This window comes from Lepidochelys kempii, chromosome 3 (genome assembly GCF_965140285.1).
Source record: "Lepidochelys kempii isolate rLepKem1 chromosome 3, rLepKem1.hap1, whole genome shotgun sequence".
Taxonomy (NCBI): domain Eukaryota; kingdom Metazoa; phylum Chordata; order Testudines; family Cheloniidae; genus Lepidochelys; species Lepidochelys kempii.
In genome coordinates this window covers 208,982,972-209,004,182 of record NC_136382.1, presented here as the reverse complement: position 1 = coordinate 209,004,182, position 21,211 = coordinate 208,982,972, and the positions used below count along the sequence as shown (strand labels likewise).

The 21,211-nt window shown below is 55.8% G+C and overlaps 1 protein-coding gene across 11 annotated transcripts in view; it reads left to right on the top strand.

Moving 5' to 3' along the window:
• The window catches only part of KLC4 (kinesin light chain 4), a 49,492-nt gene that overhangs the window by 9,457 nt on the left and 18,824 nt on the right, over positions 1–21,211 (top strand). For 5 of the 11 annotated variants that reach the window (XM_073339851.2, XM_073339846.2, XM_073339852.2 and 2 more), the window contains exons 2-12: positions 8,827–9,097; positions 9,353–9,583; positions 10,009–10,087; positions 10,281–10,506; positions 10,894–10,981; positions 11,541–11,642; positions 12,328–12,501; positions 12,647–12,746; positions 13,423–13,475; positions 19,579–19,646; positions 20,605–20,713. In XM_073339851.2, coding sequence (XP_073195952.1) covers positions 8,849–9,097; positions 9,353–9,583; positions 10,009–10,087; positions 10,281–10,506; positions 10,894–10,981; positions 11,541–11,642; positions 12,328–12,501; positions 12,647–12,746; positions 13,423–13,475; positions 19,579–19,646; positions 20,605–20,713 — 1,479 coding nt within the window. In that variant the 5' untranslated portion in view covers positions 8,827–8,848. The other 6 variants (XM_073339848.2, XM_073339850.2, XM_073339849.2 and 3 more) reach the window with 6 other exon arrangements.

Here is a 21,211-nt window from a genome sequence, read left to right as displayed (position 1 = left end):
TGGGGTCAGCATTTTCAAGGAGTAATAAATAAGTGTCTACTGATGTGTGTGGGGCTTCTTCGGAGACAGGCTGCTCCTGTGCCATTAAGAGGGGGTACTCCTTGACTGTGATGACCTCCGGTTCCTTGATCCTGCCTCTCTCCCTGCTACTTAATGCAGCTGGGACTCTACACAGGGACTAGGAGGAGGCAGCCAGAATGCTGCTCCCAGTCCTTGGGACTATGATTCAGGCTGGAGGATTCCCTTTCTTCTCCCTGCTTGAATAGACAAATGGGGAGTTTGAATCCCCTTCTTAAGCAAAAGCCTCCTCTTCCTGTTGGACACAGCTAGGTGCTGAGCAGGTCTTTGGCTAGGCTGTGCCCCCAGTGTTCAGCATTGGGCTTCACTGTAGAGTAGCTAAGTGTGGTGCTGCTGAGAGCTCTCTTCCCCTCCAGCTCAGCCCCAGCATGCCACTGGTGTTCCCTTTGTATGTGCAACTGGAGTTGCTCAGCTAGACAAGCATCAACGTTTGGCATTGACAGACACTTCTAAATAAACAGCACAGCAGCAGAGGTCTGTCTGTGTGTAATGGAATAACGGAGCTGTGTGGAAGGAGGCCAGGTCTGGAATAGCAGGGGCTGCTGTGCAGCTCAGTTGAGGAATAGCAGGAGTTATTGCAAGCCAGGATTGAGGTGCATATACGGAGCTCTGGGGCTCAGGACCGGAAAAGCTGGAAGTGTTGCAGAGCTCTGTATGTTCAGCTCAGGGCTAGAATGCCCAGGGGTGCTCTGGGTCAGGATTCCTTGGCTCTATTCCCAGGTGTGCCCGTGAGACACTTGCCTTGGACAAGTCTCTTACTCTTCTGTGTCTTGTTTTCCCTCTCTAAAATGGGGTCTGAAATGCATTAAGATCCTGTGATGAAAAGGGCTGCAGAAGAGAGAAGTGCTGTTTGTGGGGAGGGTTCCCTTTGTGGATTTGGAAGTCGCCAAGTTTGGTTTTAAACAGCGTGTAGGCCTGGAAATTGACTTTTCAGCTCAAGGGCTGGGGTAGGAGCAGGGAGAAAATCTGAAGTCATTTGAACAAAAGGTGCCTGAGACTGTAAACTTTAGGCTGCTCTAAGTCGCAAATGTCTTGCGATGCTTTTTGCCCACACCTAGGAGAAAAGGAGGTGCAGGAGACCCATGGCATGTATCTCTGGCCACCCCTCACCGACCGAGCACAGCGTGCCAAGCATCAGGTTAACACAGAAACACAAAAAAGTTTGATTTGCCTTTGAAAACTTCAAGGAGGTGGCATGCTGCTAGCCATCCTGGCAGAGCTTCGGCTCTAGCTCCTCGTTGTAGCCCATAGAGCTAGTTTTAGCATTTATTTTATTCAGCAATAATGCAGGGAACCTACAGGCCTATATCCTGTAAGATGTTGGCTTCAACAGTTAGCATAAGGCTTGAGGTCTATGAACTTTGGCACAGATAAATGGCCTAACCCTTAAGTTTTGGGGAACTGGTAATAGAGTGTTTAAGGGGAAAGTTTGTCCATAATGACATCAGCCAACCACAGGAACATGAGCTAACACCAGCTTTTCAATAGGATGGGAACATCTTCAGATGTCTGACCACAAGAGTGCCATGGCAATGATGCATATGATAAGTTGAGATAAATAATATACTAAACTATAGGGGAATGGCACCCCAACATTAGTAGGATAATTAAATATAAATAAGAAAGAGGGGAGAAACCCCTACTGAATAGATATTAGACATAGTGGTGTCAGCATAACATATTACACAAGTTGTATCCCAGCCTGTGAGCTGGAGGAGTAACAGATGTAGCCCTTGGGAGGTGCCAGAATGATGGCCACTGGTGATGGTGATGAGGAAGATAATGGTTAACATTTCAGAACATTTTGTGCCCTGCTAGGGATGGTGTGAGTGTATGGGCGTTCAGATGTACATTCTGTATTATTGCTATCTACCTTGCTGGGTTAGAGTGTTTGATTTTGCTAAATGTAGTAATAAACTAGGAACGCTTCTGTATTTGTAATAAAGTGTGAAGGTTGAGGGCATATCAGGGTTCCCAAATAAACAGTAACTTTAATAATATTGGGCCTGATCTAGGGTCAAGAACCTGTCAAACCTCAGAGTGATAACTGGGACTTCTTAAGTAATCAATATAATTAATATACAATTTATAAATTAGGCTACACCACCCATGCTAAACAGCAACACAGAAGAGAGGGGATTGTTTCTTGTCAGGGATGTGACCTCCCCCAGGACCTCCAGCCCCATGGGGGTGGGAGGCTCCACCACCTGAGCTAAAAGAGTAATGCCTTTACCTCGTAGCAGTAGTACATTCTTATGTGGGCCAGCCCCTACAGTGGAACACACAACATACGCTTACTTATTCAAAGTATCATTGAGCCTGTGCCACAAATGGGGACAGCAGAGACTCCTCAAGGCCACTTCTGGATGAGCCAGGACTAGCAGTCGTATTGCAGAATCATCACATGCTGCTGCCTATCAGAAAGAGTAGGCCAAATCTGTGTGCTTGGCTGTGCTGTCATTGCAATAGGGGTGCTCTGCCACACCACTTCTACCCAGCTGGACTAGCCTAGCAATTAGTTTGCATGTGGTAGACTTCCTGGGTAGCGGAGGAGGTAGAAAGCTGCAGGAAGAGAAGCAATGATCCTGTAGTTAGGCCACTAAACTGGGACCCAGGGAAGCTGGGATCTCTCTTGCTGTGACACAGACTTCCCATGCTATGTTGGGCAAGCCACTTAAGCCAAAATATTGGGAGGTGGTCACTAACTTTATCCGTAACCTCTCTCTGCCTATATTGCGTCTCTGTAAACTGGGATAATTGTAATCACTGGAGCTGGATAAGGAGAAGTGAGGGGTTTGGAGGGGCATGGGGGCATAGCTTTCCCAGGTCTGTGTGGGAGGGCATGCATGGAACCCCTAGAACTGAGTTGGGGGGACTGGGTTAGTTGGGAGGATTGGAACTGTGCTAGGAGTCAGAAGCAGGAGTCTTGCAGAGCAGAGGACTGTGGACAAAGTAGTGTGGGGAGCCTGGAGATAAGAGTGCTCTGCCCTTATTTATAAGGTGTCTATGGAGAGGCTCATTTAGGGTGTGAAAAGCCTTTGAAGGCTGGGAAGAGATTTCGCCTTCCCACTAACTCCTGTTGCAACTGTATGTCTGGGTGTGCACTCACATTGTGGGCTTGAGTGTGCTTTGTGTGACTGTTTTTGTTCTTAATTGAGCATAGGATCAATTAAAAGGTGCCTGGAGCAGCCATTTCCCTGGGTCACAGCACTACCCTCCCTGAGCCACCATCCCTTGTGTCACTCCCCATTCGCTTATCACTGCACCCCAGGGGAGTGGGGGTCTGGGTCCAGGGTGGTGCCTGGGGTAACACATACTAATGGCCAGCAGTGACCAGGCACTTTCCTCTGCTGAGATGGTGGCTCCAATAGCCTGCGTGTGCACAGGCCTTTGCAGTGGGGCTGTTTCTGGAGCACCGTGGGCAGGGGCGATCCCTGGGCCGAGCTCCCTGAGACTCGGAGCAACGTCCAATATTGTTGGCAAAGACTCGCTATCCCGGCCAGAGAGAGTAAACCCCAGAGGGCCCCAGCCAGGCTCGTTCACATGCTGTATAGCAGAAAACATTACTGGGCTGGACATTACTGGGAGGTTGTTGTGCTCAGAGCTGGCATTGCACCACCCCAGACTGGCGTCGGCTCTGGCTCAAGGCTCCTCAAGGTAGGAAACTAGGAAATGCTCAGTGCTGGATGGGATAGCCCTTTCAGGATCCAAAAGGGGGACTCATATTTTTGGTTCCCTTTCCCTCAGTTTATCTAGCAAGGACAGGCTGATCTGCTCATGCAGGGAACAGGGGAAGCTTGGATCCAGAGACTCCTCTCAGAAGCTGCCCCCTTTAACAGAGCCTGCAGTCCAGCAGCCAGTCTAGTAGTAGGGGTGGCTGTTCTTTGCTCTCACAAAAAGGGCTCTTTAAGGAACACGCAAATGGTCTGTTTTACTCCCTTGGGTTGTGAACTCCATTTGACTCACCAGCTGAGGCTCCCACTTAGCACTTAAATCATATAAATGTTACTTCTGAGGGCAGGGCATTCTGTGCCAAAAAATTAAAAATTCTGCTAAAAAAAAAATAAAAATTCTGTGCACAATATTTTAAAATTCTGCCCATTTTATTTGTCAAATAAATGTGGAGGCTTCAGCATGGCATTGGGGACCACAGGCCACTGGCTGCACAGAGGTGGGAGATCACTGTGCAGCTCCCCCTTGGGATACAGATTCAGTGGTTAGGCTGTATCCAACCCTGACACAGCGCAGGGACCAGGCCTGGACCAGAAACACCCTAGGGCCTTGCCCCTTCATTCCAGGTGTGGGCAGGCAGGCTCAGCAAGGCAGGATCAAAGTGTGGAGGGGCTTAGTGTGGAGGGAATCCAGGTGTGGGTTGTGCAGGTTCTGTGTGGGGCGATCTGGATGCGGGTGACTCAGTGGGGAATCCGAGTGTTGGGGGAATCTGGATACACAGGGGCTTATTGCGGGGGTTCTAGGTGCAACGGTAATGGGACTCTGCAGGGGGATCCAGGTGAAGGGGGGAGGGGTCTGAGTGTGTGTGTGGGGGACAGAGCTCAGCAGAAGGTGTGGGGGGCTCAATGCGGGGTCCAGATGCTGGGAGAGTGGGGCTTATCGGAGGGGTGAGGCTTGGTGGGAGGGTCTGGGCATGAAGGGGTCTGGATGCACTGGGGTTGGGTGGATTAGGGAGCAGCTCCCTGTACAAGGATCCCACCCCCTGCAGCTGAGGAGTGATGGGTTCAGGAAATAGGGGAGGGAGTTTGCTGCGCTTCCTACAGCTGTGGGAGAAATCTGGGGGTGGATCTGACTCTTACTAGGGGGCTGTGCAGGGGAAGAAGAAGTCCCATCCTCCCCAGCCGGGACTAGCAGCTGAGCTTGGTTCAGGGTAGGAGCCACTAGCCAGGTCTTCCCCAGTCCCAGCCCTTGCCCTACAGTGATTTACCTCTCTGGTGGCTGCCTGGGCACCCGAAACATATTGCTGGGGAGGGTCTCATGACTGCTCTTGTGGCTTCCCCATCAGAAAGTCATTTTTCTGTGGGGGAACAAAGAAATCTGCCGGGGACATAAATTCTGTGCATTTACAGTGGCGCAGAATTCCCCCAGGGGTAAAATATAGGATTGGAAGGTATAGTAAGTGGAGGCCCTGAAACATAAATTCTTGTATCAGAGGCCCAGTCTGAGGCCTGAAGCCTGAACTAAAGTAAAGCCTGAACCACAGTACCTCCAGGCAGTGATAAGCAAAGCTGGGCTGTGAGCCAGAGCCAGGGCCCACTCACAGAAATTGTCAGGAAAAGGTTGTTAGAGGCACGTGCACACACACACACATCAGGGCGAATGAGAGAAACTTGTGCCAAGGTGGCGGCAAGACACTCTGTAGACATAACAAGGAACAGGCAGGTGCATCTTAAAGACAGGGTCTAAAGGGCAACGTGATGGATAGATTCGTTTGAACTATGATGAGTAATCGGTCCTGCAACGGTATAAAAGTAGGTCCCGGAGCGCATATCTTTGACCAGCCTAGGGGGCAGTGGAGTGTCCCGCCACTGACTGAGCTGTGTCCATTGCCAGGGAGCACAAATTCGTTGTATACCCTGTAGAGTCTATAGGGAACTATTACTGTGTTTCATTTGACAATAAACCTGGCTCGGGTTCCTTCGTACCTTACTAGAGTCTGTGGTTTTTGGGGGTTCTCTTGGGGTCTGCTGTGTTAGCTATCTGCGCAGAGCTGGGGCAGCACACAGAGGGAACATGCACACAGCCGACTGTTATCATCATCGAACAAGAACGGAGCACCACACTGGTAGCTACCGACAACAGAAGGAACCTTGAGAGGTCATCAAGTCCAGCCCTCTGAGAGCACTGTGGCCTGACCAAGTAAACCTAGACCATCCCTGACATCTGTCCAACCTGTTCTTAAATACCTCCAATGGCCAGGATTACACCACCATCCTGAGAAGCCTTTGGGGGGAAGGGGCGTTCTTCTCACTCCCACAATGGGGGTCTGTGATTCACCTTTCCTGCTTTCCCAGTGTCTGAGCCTGGGCTGAAGTCCTGTGTTTTGTGCCAGAAACTATAACTCCACCTGGGTGACTTAGGCGCAAGGCTGTGGCTAACATGGCTTTAGTGGAGACAGGGCCTGGGAGAGAAAGGCCAAGCTATCTTCAGGTGGCACTGTCCTGCCATTCTTGTGCTTGGGGTGCCCCTTTCTCAGGGTGCCTTCTTCAGATTGGCGGGGCTGGGGGGGGATGGACACTTCTTCCTCTGAGCTCCTGCAGCAGCAGGCCTATCTCTGCTTTATTCCTTCAGGCAGCCCGTGTTTCATTGACTGTCTTTCCCCTGAGCTGGAAATCTCAGTGACTCTCCTGAGCTGCCTCCCAAGCTGCAGAGTCTGAGGGCTGGTCTACATTTAACATGCTACAGCTAAAGCGCTTCAGTATAGACTAGTGAGCCCCAAACTGCGGGGCATGTTCGGGAAGGAATTTGCGGAGAATGTTCTGGGGAGTGTGGTGGGGCCTGGGCAGCCCCCAACCTGGCCCACCCTGTCTGGCCCTGCCTCTAGCCTCAGCCCATAGCCCCATTCCTGGCCCCCCAACTCTTGGCCACGGCCCAGCCCCTCTCCTGGCCCCAGCTCTCAACCAGGACTCCCAGGGGGCAGGCACATTGTATTATAGGCAGCCTCCCTCTATCTCACTAGGTCACTGGCTGCCAGTCTCCTCTCTCCCCTTCCACTTACTGTCTCACTGTGGGTGGGCGATCCTCTCCAAGTTCAGTGTGCAACTAGTGTCCCTGTGGCTGTGTCCCTGCCCAGACCACCTCCCCTCTGGGGCACCCCTCCCCAAGGAACTGGAGGGGTGGGCAGTCGGGGCTATCTTGAGCAGCTGCCTCCCTGAGAGAGGAGTGTGCCTGCTGGAGCGGGAGTTCTGTAGAGACTCCATTTGTTCTGACGTCCCTCATGCCACACCTGGAGTGAGATTTCTAGTTATGCTGTAAACACAGGCAGGAGACTGTTGCTGAGCAAAGTGCCCATAACGCACAAAGGTGGGTCCTAACAGCAGAACAAAGGCAAATCTGCTGCCAGCACCCTCCCTTCTTCCCTCCCTCTTCTAGCTGGCGTAATACCCTGGCCACCTGCCACCTTCCTTCCAGTGGGTCATATGAGCCCAGATTGCGCTGTCTGCTTGGTATCTCTCCATGCCTGCAGAGGGCAATGCTGGTGGGCAGACTCCACCAGTTGCTGTTGCATGCCCCAGCACTGGCACTAGGTCCATGCACCTAATCCAGCCCTAGGTAGGGACACTGAGTGAGGTAAGAATTGGATGTGCCTGGGGCAGTGGGTTCAGAGCCTGGAGCCAGGGCATTTGTCTGGCATGGGGGAGGCAGTGGGGATAGTCAGGCTGGAGTGTGAAGGGGCAGATCTTTGGGGGGTATGTCTCTACCATGTACCTTGGAGAGGGGGAACCAGACACCACCTAAAGCAGTAGTGCGTGTGGCGGGGCTGGAGACCAGACCCTATGGGTCTGCCAGGGAGGGACAGCCAGGGCACAGGAGTTCTGTTTGCACAGTGTGTGTTGCTCTCTCTGGACTGCAGTTGTCAAATGTGATGGTGCTTTCCCTGAACATAGTCCGTTCACACTCAGGGCTGCAGAGTGCATGCTGTCCCCGTTGCCCCAGGAACAGCACGGACGGCTCCTGTGCAGGGCTCCAGAAGTAACAATGGCACACTATAAAAACAGTAACTCTCACAGTTCCCCTACAAAGGTTGGTGGGCTCTTATTCTCCCACTGGATATAGAGAATGAGGCATGGGCAGGGGCATGGAGCGGCTTGTGCACAGGAGCCCTGACTCCTAATGCTGTGCTGAGAACAGTCCCTTGGCTGGCAGCAAAGCAAATTACCCAGAAAAAAGGCTACTGTCATTCCAGAGAAGAGCCTCCCTGGGGAGTTCCATGGCATAGCTGTTGTGGTACTGTTATATTGCTGTTGGAATGCAGTAAACTTCCCTGTGTGGAACAGCCTTCAGTAACCTGTCAGTGTCTTCCCTCCTTGCTTGTGCTAAATCCTGTCGGTCACGCTGTACTCCTTTCCCCGACTCAGCCCAATGCATGTCTTTGTTCTGGGGGTGGTGAGCCCTTTAGGTTGGCCGAGGTCAGTGCCTCCCAGCCCTGAGGCAGGTGCTTTCTTAGGGGATTCACTGCTGAGGAAGCAACAGACTTTGGGTTGGATTTTTTCTATCCTCCCTTTGTCCTTTCTTCTTACTCAGCCAAGGTGCCTCATGCCTCTTTGCATTCCTTCCCACTGCTCCCTCTCAGTGACCTCTGGACTGGAGGTGTGTTCACCACAATCCCAGCTGCCAGTTACTTAACTCCGCTCTGAAAGGGCAGCTAAATCAGCTTTCTTAGCTGCCAAAGGTGTGGGGGCGTACAGGAGAGCGTCAGTTCTGATGCTGGCTCTCTGTCTCCTGCCCACACACGCAGTTCCTGCAGGTGACAGACAGCACTCCATGTCCCCCTCCTCTTAGAAGGGGATAGGCCCACAAAGCTCTCCCCTCCTTGAAAGAGACGGGATGAAGAGAGGAGAGGACTTGCAGAGAGGGGTAATCAAAAGCATCTGATCCCTGGTCCCTGGCATCCCCTCTGACTTGTCTGTGGGGGTGGGGCTCTATGTAGCTTCTCTCTTAAGATCTTGCACCCTTGTAGCTCCCCTGGGCAAGGCTCTGACACTCACCAAGGCTCTGCTCTTCTCTCATTGCTAGGCAGGTGTGTAGGTGAAGGACTATGTCCACAATGGTGTACCCAAGGGAGGAGAAGCTGGATAAGCTGAGCCAGGAGGAGATCATCTGCAACACCAAGCTGGTGATGCAGGGGCTGGAGGCCCTCAAGAACGAGCACAACTCCATCCTGCATAGCCTGCTGGAGACCATCAAGTGTCTGAAAAAGGATGAGGAGGCCAACCTGGTGCATGAGAAATCCAATCTGCTCCGCAAGTCGGTGGAGATGATTGAGCTGGGTCTTGGGGAGGCTCAGGTGAGTGACGGGGAGGCATGGTAGCAAGCACATGGTAGGGGTGATCCGGGGGTCTGGGATAGGAGGGCAGACAGTACCGTGCCATCCCCAGGGGCTGCAGAATCCTCTGCCAGATCTGAGCTTGGCAATAACTAATCTCTGTCTGGAGAGGCAGATGGGGCCAGGGTGCAGCGTAGTGGGGCTGTTCTGCGGGGGGGAGGCTGTGCTGGTTCTCCTGCTGGACTACTGATGTTGCCGTTGGCTCTCTTGGCCCAGGTGATGATGGCTCTGTCCAGCCATTTGAATGCAGTGGAGTCAGAGAAGCAGAAGCTGCGTGCCCAGGTGCGGAGACTGTGCCAGGAGAACCAGTGGCTGCGAGATGAGCTGGCCAACACTCAGCAGAAGCTGCAGCGCAGTGAGCAGACGGTGGCCCAGCTGGAGGAGGAGAAGAAGCACCTGGAGTTCATGAACCAGCTGAAGAAATACGATGAGGACGTCTCGCCATCGGTAAAAGTCATTGCTGCAGGGTGCTCTGACTCCCAGAGCCATCCCACAAGGCTGAGCCACGGGATGGACGGGTCCTCCAGGAGTGCCCAGCGTCCATGGCTTGCGCTCTGGACAACTGGCAGCGTGTCACAGTCCTGCCCCCAAGGACTCCTCTAGCCCCAAAAAGGGAGTGCGCTTTCGCCTGCCTGAACCAGGGTCTGTCTGCTAAGGAGCCAGCTGTGATGTGGGACCCTGCTGCCAGGACCGGGAGTGAGACTTGAGGTCGGGGGGTGAGCTCACTGACCACGGGGGGACTGAGCCCATGGGGTGGGGGGAGCACCTGCCTGACCTCAGTGGGGACTGGACCCTGCACAGGGTGAGGTGGGGAGCTATCTTACTGGGGTGCTGGCACTTTACACTGATGGTTCTTCCCCTCCCCCTGCCAGGAGGAGAAGGAAGGGGACTCCACAAAGGACTCTCTGGATGATCTGTTCCCGAATGAAGAAGAGGATCACGGCCCGGGAAGTAAGTGGTTCCAGTACCCCCATCCCGATCCTCCGTCCTTCTCTGTGGTCTGTCTGCTGGGGCCTGTAGTAAGAGCCCTGGCTGGCTTGAGGTGAGTGGGTAGCCCAGCCTGGCTGGTGCTGTGAGCCCAAGCGGTGTGTGGCCTGTGCCCAGTGTCCACCACCAGCCTAATTACTCGTGTGTGTGTTGGCAGTGCCCCACCAGCACAGCAGTGCGGCAGCAGCTGCCCAGCAGGGTGGCTATGAGATCCCAGCACGCCTGCGCACCCTCCACAACCTGGTGATCCAGTATGCCTCGCAGGGGCGCTACGAGGTAGCTGTGCCACTCTGCAAGCAGGCACTGGAGGACCTGGAGAAGACATCAGGCCACGACCACCCCGATGTGGCCACCATGCTCAACATCCTGGCACTGGTGTACAGGTGAGCGTTGGGATGGGGAGCAGAGCCCTGCCACTTCTTCCCCATCTACCAGTGCAGGAGTCTGGCAGATGTGGGCCTCCTGTATCTGGCAGAGTCTCCATTTGGAAACTGCTTTGGGTCAGGTGATGGCCATGAAGCCCAGGCCCCGTTTGCCTGGGGTGGGCTTTGCAGAAAGCCGTGGAAGGGCTGGGATTTGGGGAAAGCTGTAGGGCATGGGGAGGGATGGGAGAGGGCAGGCTGGAATGGGGGTACAGCTGTGGTTGTTGAGGCTAATTGGGAATTGGAAAAGGCTGCAGGATTTCTGGGGGGACTGTTGTTCCAGGCGCCATGTGCTCAGAGTCCCAGCACTTTAGACCTGCACCGTGACTCACTGGCTTTGTGCCGCAGGGATCAGAATAAATACAAAGAGGCAGCCCATCTGCTGAATGACGCACTCTCCATTCGTGAGAAGACGCTGGGGAAAGACCACCCTGCAGTGAGTATCTGCTGCCCTGGCCCTGGGGGCACATGTCCTCTGCTGGCTGGGGAGTGGGGGCCAGGTGGGCAAGAAGCATGTCACGTTCCCCCCCATTCTCCGTGATACACCTGGCTGGGCTGCTCACTGATTGCACAGCAGGCTGCCACGAAAAGCCCCAGGTGGCAGGGAATGGGGCTCAGGCACTGGCCATGGAGCACTCCTTGGCATTCTGCCCCGCTATACCATGCTGGGGGATCAGGTGAGGGCACATGCAGTCCCAGTCCTGACTCCAGCACTTTTGGGAGGAGTTTGGGTTTTACCCTGGGCATCGTGGATAACTCTGTGCTGCTTCCCTAACGTGCCTGGCACCTGCAGCTGGGTACAGGCTGCTCCTCCCTGGCCCGGTTAGCTGGGCAGAGTTGCTGTGTGCTGCCAAGTTGCTGCTGTGCTTCGCCCCAGCGGCTGTAATGGTGAGTCCAAAGAGACCAGGATGGCCTTGCTCCCCACCTCCTCCTCTCCCCCAGCACATTCCTTCTGGTTCCTTCTCACTTCAGTGGGATGGGGCTTGTTCCTGTAGGTGGCAGCGACCCTCAACAATCTGGCTGTTCTTTATGGCAAGAGAGGAAAGTACAAGGAGGCAGAGCCACTGTGCAAGCGAGCCCTGGAGATCCGCGAGAAGGTACCAGCCTGAGCCCTCCCTGAGTGCACGTATACACCCTCACCCCTCCTGATGGGCTGCTCCCCATCCCTGAGATCTGGGAGAAGGTACCAGCATCGCCCTCCCGCAACTCCTCCTAGCAGTCTGCCCGGGGTGGGAGGGTGGGGAGATGAGTTCATGATTTGAGGACTTCAGTATCTCAGCCAGAGGTTATGGGTCTGTTACAGCAGTGGGCAGGTGAGGTTCTGTGGCCTGCAATGTGGAGGAGATCAGGCATGATGGTCTCTTCTGGCCTTAAAGTCTGAGTCCCCAGTGCCCTGAAAAACATCAGGCAGGTCCCTGTAGTTTCCCTCTGCCCCCAGTGCGCTGACCTCTACCACCTGCTCTCCTCCGGCCTCCAGCTTTGTTTTGTAGTGCCAGGGTCTCCATCTCCATTCACTGCCAATGAACCATCTCTCTGAATCTCCCTGGCATTTGGCCACCATGTGGCTACAGGCCATGCTGACTGAGGGACCAGCTGGAGTCTACTTGTTCCCTGCCTTTTAGCTTCAGGGAGTGCTGGGCGAGGGCTGGCATGCTAGAGTGTCCCTCAGTAGAGTAGGGTGTTCCCAGGAGTCCAAGGAGGAGCATCCATGGTGTCCCCATGGGGCCTGCAGTGATCTTGAAGAGGCTGCTGTCTGAGGCCTCCCTTCTCTGGCTTCTCCAGGTTCTAGGCAAAGACCATCCAGACGTGGCCAAGCAGCTGAACAACCTGGCGCTACTGTGCCAGAACCAGGGCAAGTACGAGGAGGTGGAGTACTACTACCGCCGGGCACTGGAGATCTACGAGAGCCGCCTGGGCCATGACGACCCCAACGTGGCCAAGACCAAGAACAACTTGGTGCGTCTGCAGGGAGTGGGGGCTGTCTGGGGGGCATAGGGTGGCATCTGGGTCAGTGAGAGAGGAGCTGGGGGAGCTGACTGGGGGGTATTCATGGTCTCACGTGGCCCAGTGGGGCTTGAAAAACTCTCTCTATTGGCTGCAGGCCTCCTGCTATCTGAAACAAGGCAAATACAAGGATGCTGAGGTGCTGTACAAGGAGATCCTCACCCGTGCCCATGTGAAGGAGTTTGGCTCTGTGGATGGTATGTACAGCTGGAAAGTGTTGGGGGGGAAGTGGGGAGCCTGGCCATAGCTCTCTGGGGAATTGTTCCCCATTCCAGTTGTGGGACTGGCTCTATGCAATGTCTCCTCTGCTGGCAGGACGAGTCCCTGCAAAGCCTGCTGTGCTCTGCACCCTGCCTGGGCTTGTCTCCATGCAGTTCAATGCTCTCAGCCACCTGACTGGGAAGGGAGAGGGCCCCCATTCCTCCTGCAGGGCTGGCACCATGGGATCTAACCAAAGACCTTACAGAGCTCAGTGACTCTGTACATTGTGGCTAACAGCTGTCCTTGCGCCGCCATCCCTGCGCATGGCACCGCCCTGCCCCTCTCCCTCAACCATACAGGATAAGAGGAGCCCCAGAGTGGCTGGAGGCTTTCCCCAGGGCTAAGGGGAAGGTCATTTATGTGTAGAGAGCAGGTCAGTGACTATGGAACCAGCAGGGGATTAGCAGCCCACGAGCAGGGATGCAGCCCCTGCTGGGGTTGGGGAGAGCCCCACAGGCAGGGTCCTGTGGAGAGAGCCGGAGAGGTGCGTTCTGAAGCCAGTGCCCCCGGGATCCTGGCTGGTTTCTAGGTGGGGTGTGGTGCTGCAGCGTGTGGCAGGGTGGAACTCCGGAGCGAGGTTGTGAACAGCACTCTGTTGTGTTTGCCCCACAGATGAGCACAAGCCGATCTGGATGCACGCGGAGGAGAGAGAGGAGATGAGCAAGGTGAGAGCAAGAGGTCAGATCAGCACAGTCTCTGACAGTAGAGACAGCCCAGTGGCTCAGCTTGTATGCCGGGGGTGGGGAAGGTCCTGTCCTGGGAGCTGGAGTCTCTTCTCTTCCCTAGGGGCAGGAGGGGAGTCTCTGCTTTCTGTAACCCCTCTGGAGCAGCAGGTGCTGCAGCTGGTCACAGCCAGCAGGGGGGCAGCTGGGACAGGGCATAGGCATAGGGAAGGAGGCAGGGTGCAGCAGCTGGGCAGGGGCATAGCAGAGGTGGGGGTGCTGCAATTGCTCTCTTGTACCTGTGTGGGAAGGAGGGCTGTGCTCTGGCAGGGGGGAGGCCGCTATGTGTCTCGCTGTGCCTGCATGTTTTCTGTTTGCTTGTAGTGCTCTCCCTAGGACACTCTGGACAGAGGAAGATGGCGGAATGACAGCGTGTTTCTGTGCCAGAGACTTAGCTTCCAGCCCCAAAGGGCCACAAAAGCCCAGCTCACTCCTGGGGTAGCCCATAAGGCTGATCAGGAGAAAGGGAACCTGAGAGGAGAGGCAGACAGGACTGGGAAGAGGCTGCAGTCTGCTGCCTCCATCATCTCCCCAGAGAACCTTCTGCAGTGTGCTACTGGAGCCAGAATGGGACCTAGAGTTCTCCCCGGCACCCTGGTCCTTCCAGTCCAGCTCTGAGCGAGGGCAACGCAAACCATGCCAGCATCTAGAGCCCCAGAGAGCACAGGGCCTTGGGAGCCAGGCTGCCTTCCTCGGGGCAGCAGCCCTGGATCCCTGGCGAATGGGAATTGACCCCAGCAGCTGTGAGAGAGAGGGAGGTGCACTCCTGAGATGGACTGAGCTAAACAGACATACGGAGCAGGTGTCCCTTCTTAGGCAGCAGGCAAGACGCAGGAGCCCCCAGCACACCTCTCTCACCCCTCTCCCTGTGCAAATGCAGCAGGGAGGCCTCTCTCAGGTCTCTCGTCTGTGTGCGCAGACCCTGGACTGGGAGCCGGCAGTCAGGATTGGCAGAGTAGTTGTCTAGATGGCCAGGCTGGAGTTTGAGGGCTTGAATAACTAACTCTGAACGCAGCAGGTGCTCGGCCCTCTGAGATCCCACCCTGTTTCTGGGAGCTGTCCCAGCTTCTATCCTGCACAGTGCAGTCTAGTCTGGAGGTCTCTCTCTTGGCCTTTGTGTGCCCCAAGCTGCAATCTCTTCACCTCCCAGCGTAGCCCACGTAGGACGCTGAGGGCCCCTTGAGAAGCAGAGCACCATGCTGGGCAGGGGGTGCTGCAGGGCACAGGACTGCTGAGACTAGCACGCAAGCTGTAAAGAATCGTTGCTGCTCTAAGCTGGCTCGCCCCTTGGGTGCTCTGTGCTGCTGCACCCACTGCTCCACCTAAGCAGGGGGTGGCCCCTGGGCCGTGCTGCCAAGAGCCTGCTGGGTTGATACCAGCATTTATTGTAAGCCACTGCGTCGATGCTCAGTTCCAGGTCAGCTGGCCGTGCAGGTAGCCTGGGTTAGACAAGGCCTCTGGGAATGAGGAGGGAGTGACATGATAGTTGTCAAGGCAAAATTTCTAGCACCCGATCGCATTCGTGGGGTCTCCTCCAGTGGGGGGTGCCAGTTCTGAGCAGTGAGGAGTTAGTTGTGGAGGAGGAAGAGCCTTTTTGGCTCCAGCTGAGGCCTTTTGTGGGTGACTAAATCAAACGTAGGGCTTGGAGCTCTTGTTGGAGCTTGTTAATGTCTCCCGAAAGGAGGGCTGGTGCCAACCCTTGACACTGGTGGCCGTGCTGAATGTCATCCTGCCTGGACGCAGCCTTGGGAGCTAGGTGATGGAAAAGGTGGTGGTGAGGCAGCCTTGGCATTGCCCGGAGGCCAGGCCTGCTGCAACTTTTCCATCCCTGCCCATCTGTCCTAGTGCTGTGCAGGGCCGTGAGACGATCCAGCCGCGGATGAAGGTCAGGTGACAGTGCTGAGCCCATTAGTTGCCTGTGATGCCATTGCCCATACTGTTCTGTTGACTCCGTTGTGGCCCCTGACTGGGGTGACTGGGCTTGCTCCTGAGGGCTTCTGCACCTGGCTACCTTGTCACCTAGGCTGAGGCCACTGCTGTGCAGAGCTCCCCAGGGTACTGTTGTGCATCCCCTCCTCCGTGTGCAGGTGAGGTTCTGGAGATTGCAGTGCCATCTGCCCAGATGGTGCAGGGTCAGTGCTCTCCCAGGCTGGCTGAGGGCTGGCTGGAGGCTCACCCAGAGAAGGGATGCTGCTGCTCGTGTTTAAGGGGCAGATCTCTAGAGATTGACAGATGACATTTGGCCACCTCTTGTCAGTGGAGCTTGCTGCTCGGCTGCTTTCAGGGTATGTTGCTGTGTGGAGGCCTACCTGCACTGCTAGCCTTGGTGTGTGGGATTGCTGCTCGGAGTGGCTCCGTGTCCTGTTGCTTTCCCTGTGCACCCAGAGCTCCATGGCCAGGTACGCTGTGAGCCCCGGCTCACAGGTTCGGAGATGAGGAGCTGCCAGGATATAAAGGGGTCTGGTGAGCCTGCAGCACCCTTCCTGTCTGCGTGTGCCAGGAGGTTCTGGGGAAGGCCCTTCTTTCAGAAAGGCATGTCCCCCTGCTCTCCGTGGGCCTTAGTGTTGCTTTGACAGATGGGAGCAGCTCCCTTACCAGGGGGACTTGGAGGTGACACAGCAGCTCAGGCTAGTAGACCACTCAGGCCTTTAGTCACCAACATCCCTGTCTGAGCCCTGAGGGTTCACATCTGCTTACCCACCTCTGGGCCCTGCCTGCCCGGCCTTGCGCAGCTCCATACGCACGCAGTCCCAGAGCTGAACTTCTGGCCTGGCGCCTACACTTTTAACTTCGAGCGAGAGAAATGAGCTGGCCCTATGGCTCTCCTGCTGCCACCTCAGGACAAGACTCTGCCACAAGGAGGTTCCACCAGGGTCCTGAAATTGCCTTGGCCTGTGTGGGGCAAGGTGGCTTCTTATGCCTGTACTGCCCCTTCCTGCTCCTAGCCCAGAGCAGCTCTGAACTCCAGCTGGGAAGGAGTGGCTCCAGCACCCAGCTTTTCTGGGTGCTGGGTTTGAGTGGTGTGCTCTCTTATCACGGGCCAGGACTGGGCCTTCTCTCCCCTGTACAGGGCTGAGATGATTTCCAGGCTACTGCTAAGCATAGAGACTGTGGGGGGCTCTGTCTCCTGCTCCACCTCCTCCAGGTGAACTCTAATGGAGGTGGCTTCGTGTGTTGGGCATTCTGCAGTGCAGAAATGCTGGTGCCAGCCGTCCCCCAGGACATACTGTGGTGCCCACCACAAGCTAGCAGCAGTGGGCTGGGTGTAAGGCGAGAGCTGTGTTGTGGCCAGTGGGAGACGTGTGTGCTAGCCTAACCCACAGGTGGTCCCTGTTCCCTTGAGCTGTGCTCTCTTGGTTCTGCGTAGCACTAGCCGAGCCCCTGGGTTGAGGGGTGTTGCTCCCATTCCCTCCCAGGCCTGGAGACCCTCCCCCTGCCATACCTGGTTGCCTGTCTGTTTTCTCCTATTAAAAAGCATCATACCCATTTTGGCAGAGCTTCACTTTCTTTCTCTGTACTTACCATTTCACCGAACATCACGATGGGGCTGAATGCGTGGGTGGGGTGGATTTACTAGCATCCAGGCAGCGGCGGGGGCACATGTGGGGATTGGGCAGGGCCAAGGCAGGAGCTGTGCCCCCTGGGGAGGGAGGGTACTGGGCATGGCAGTGGCAGCTGGAATGGTCCTGGGCTCACGGTTTGGGACATGCCCCCTGGTAGGAATAGCCTCACTTTCCCCGTGATATGGGGGCTGGGAGGGAGCTCTGTGGTGATGCCATCCTGGGGTGCTGCAGCAGATATCCTGGCTGGAGAATCAGCTGGTGTTTAAAGGCAGGGCGAGGAGATACAGTCTGTGCCCCAGCCCTTGTCTCCCGCTGTGAGCGTGCTGTAATTGGGATGCCACCAGAGCCCGGACTGCAGCCCACCCCCGAACATCTACACTGCAATTTCATATTCCCTCAGCCTGAGCCGTGGGAGCCTGAATCAGCTGGCGTGGGCCAGCCCCCGGTGTTTTATTGTATCAAGAGGCAGCACGTAGACCTTACTGGAAATAGCAGGCAGTCAGCGAGAGAAACTCCGTTGCTGGGGTCTTGAAGCATCCAAGCAAACAGTCTGTGGTTCAATACAGCCAAGTGTAAATGTATCATCTAGGAACAAGGAATGTAGACCGTGCCTACGTGATGAGGGTCTCTACCCTGGCAAGCAGTGACTGAAAAAGATGTGAGGGTCATGGTGGATGATTGGCTGAACATCAGCTCCCACTGCATCACTGTGGCCAAAAGCACTAATGCGATCCTGGGACGCATGCACGGGAATCTCGAGTAGGAGTAGAGAGGTTATTTTACCTCTCTGTTTGGCACTGGTGTCAGTGCTGCTGGAGTCTGTCCAGTTCTGGTGCCCACGGTTCAAGAAAGCTGTTGCTAAATTGCAGAGGGGTCAGAGAAGAGCCGCGAGAATGTTTAAAGGATTAGAAAACCTGCCTTAGAGTGATAAGCTAAATAGACTGAACTCTTAGAGTCTAACAAAGAGAAGGTTGAGGGGTGACTTGCAGACAATCTATAAGTACTTACATTGGGAAGGAATATTTCACAATGGGCTCTTCAGTCTAGCAGACAAAGGTCTAACACAACCCATGGTTGAAAGCTGAAGCAGTCAGTGTTTTGTCATTGCCAGGGGCTGAGTGGTGTGCTCCAGGTTGATGGTATGTGTGCAGGGTTGGCCCCAGGCCCCATGGATGGGGTGAGGCCTGTACCCGCTAGGGTTGTTTAGCCTCCCTTTCTCTGTCCGGGGCGGTCTAGCTGTTGACCTCATAACTGTGCCATCCTGTGGCCGAGGTGGTTGTGCTGGGGGCTGGCAGCACCTGCTCTAGCTCCACCAGCCCCAGAGCCCATTATTCTGACTGGCCATGCAGGAAGGAGGAACGGCAGCTAGATGCCCAGCAGGGCACACCTGGGCTCCCATGCAGAGGGAGGGCTGGGTGTAGCCTCTCACTGTCCCCACATCTGACATGGCTGACGTGCTTCCCCTTGTGGTCTTGGAAAGGCTGAGTTAGCCTGGGCTGATCCTCTGGCCAGGCGAGGAAAGCCAGCCTGGAGAGAGAGGGCGTGTCTGAGTGTCCCCGCTGGCTGCCTGCCCTGGGGCTTGGAGTGACAGGCCCAGGGGCTGGAATTCCTCCAAAGGGAGTGGCTCTGCCCTGTGGGAAGGTTCCCTGGGCTCACTCAGGCCAAAATGCTCTCACTGGGGCCTGGACTGGAGTGAGACTCTGAAATGGGAGCGGCCTGATGTGCAGAGCTGTGAGCCCCACTGCCCTCCCTGGGCGCTCCCCCCTCTGGTAGCCAGGACCCTCTGAGCCTAGCTCCGGCCCCTGGGTGAGGATCTGGCCCTTTAAACCAGCCTAAGGACTGAGTTCTGAATTTTTGGGCACTTGGCTGTCTCCTTTGTGCAGTGCTTAATTTGTAATGAAAGAGGTGCCGAGGCTCCAGCAATTTGTTTACATTCATAACCGATGCAGCAAGCCCAGCAGTGCCGGGGCTGTGAACTGCCAAGCCTAGAGATCATGGGGCTCAGGCCTGGCACAAACTAAGCCCTGCCTTTGTGCCCCGGTGACTGTGGGGTCAGAGGGCACTGCCACCCGGGGTGCTCAGAGCCATCTGCCCTGGGCTTAGGTCCGTTTCAGCCCCAGCACTGCTGGCCCCACTCGGGCTGGCGTGGAAACCAGCCACGGTTCTTGTGAAAATCTCCGTGAGCAGTGGCTGGGCAGGAAAGTGCCAAAGTGCCATGCCCCAACAGGAGGATGGGCTCTAGGGATGGGGACTGGGGTGGCTCAGGTGGGCTCTTGGGAGCTCAGGCTGGATGTAGAGGTCCTCTGGGGGGCCCCATAGAATTGGGGGGCAGGGATGGAAAGTGGGATGTTTAAATGTTGAGCTGCTGCTGGCCACAGCAATCAGGGTAGGGCTCAGTCCAGCATGGGGTGGGGCTGTTCTGGGAGCCTGAGGCAGGTGCCATGGGGCTACTCTAGCTAACCTCTCTTCTCCTTCCCTTGCAGAGCAAACAGAGAGATGGTGACCCATATGCAGAGTACGGCAGCTGGTATAAAGCCTGCAAAGTCAGCAGGTAAGGTGGGGCTCGGGGAGCTAGGGGACCATGGCATCAGCCTTGGCAAGCAGCCCCTCTGGAGCCAAGGTGCTGCCCCGCCAAGCCCCCATCGCAGTAATAGCCCCTGCGGTGCTTTCCTTGCATCATGCTGGCTGCCCCGCCCTCTCCAGCACATGTCAAGGGTTGGCCTCTTTAGCTTGATTACTTTATCCTGTATGTAAATTTACTTTCATTGCCCTCTGCCTGTGAGGATCCAAAGAGTGTGCCATGTTGCTGCAGATCTTGGCTCTCTCACCAACAGAAGTTGGTCCAGTAAAAGACATTCCCTCCACCCCCGTGTGTCTCCGTAACCAAGCCAGTCGGACAGGGGAATCCCCACATTCCTCTCTCCAGGGCAGGCTGGACATAGGAACCACCTCTCAAACACACGTGAAGAACCTATTTCCAGCAGGTGTCCCTAACTCTGTGCCCACCCCATCCATAGTCACTCGATGATTTTCAGGGCCAGCATGTCACCAGCTGACACGTGCTATCTTACCTGACACTTTAGAGACATAGTCTGATGACAGTGAGTTGGGGCAATGAGTGTCAGGCTGAGCTATGTATGGGGTGCCCTCTGCCAGTTGGCCAGAGCGGCTGTGAGGGCCACAGGTGCTCCTCAAGGGCGTGTAGCGTCTGTGCGTTCACAATGCCTTCAGGGAGAGTTGATGGCTGGGCCCTCCTGTGCAGCGTGGCCCATCCCAGAAGGCCTGGCCAGGCGCCTGGTGGCTCCATTCCCCGCTTTCCCACTCCAGTCTGCCAGAGGGGACCAGCCCAGCTATGGCTCTCCTCTGGAACGCTCTCAGGGACTGCCACAGAGCTGAGTCTTCCTAGCGTGGCAGGGGCACCAGCCACAGCAGAGGAAGGGGTGCCAGCCAGGAGCCGCTGGGAGGATAGATGGCTGCTGCCTGAGCCTCACATTTCCTCTCGCCCCCAGCCCCACGGTGACCACCACCCTGCGGAACCTAGGCGCTTTGTACAGGCGCCAGGGCAAGCTGGAGGCAGCAGAGACGCTGGAGGCATGTGCAGTGCAGTCTCGGCGGCAGGTAACCCCTGGGATGCCCTGGCAACCTGGGCAGTGGGATGGAGCTGAGGGGCGGGAGAGGGGTTGCTCGCTGGCACATCCCCTCAGAGTGGCAACAGGATCTCTTGGAGTGGGGCCCTGTGATGCCTACCCCCGGCCAGGCTCCCTAGGCCCGGTGGGTTTAAATCCATGCAGTCCCATTGGCTCCCCCTGGGGCTGGGGCTGGGGCTTGGGAGAGACGTTCAGGGGTGTCTGTGGTACAGCAAGGAGCTGGAATTCAGGAAATGCTCCTGCCACAGATCTGTTAGACTGGCCGGTAGCTTGGGAGCCATTCATCTGCACCACAGAGGTTGCTGGGGAGAGGGGAATTTTCCGAGACAGAGGCGTGAAGAGCTCAAACTGAAAGTTGGACACGCAAGGTCCCAGGCCTGGCAGTGCAGCTGGGGGCTGGGTGAGCGGAGTGACTGAGCGGCTCACGAATGGGTGACTGCGGGGGCTGGAAGGTAGCAGAGTGTGCACT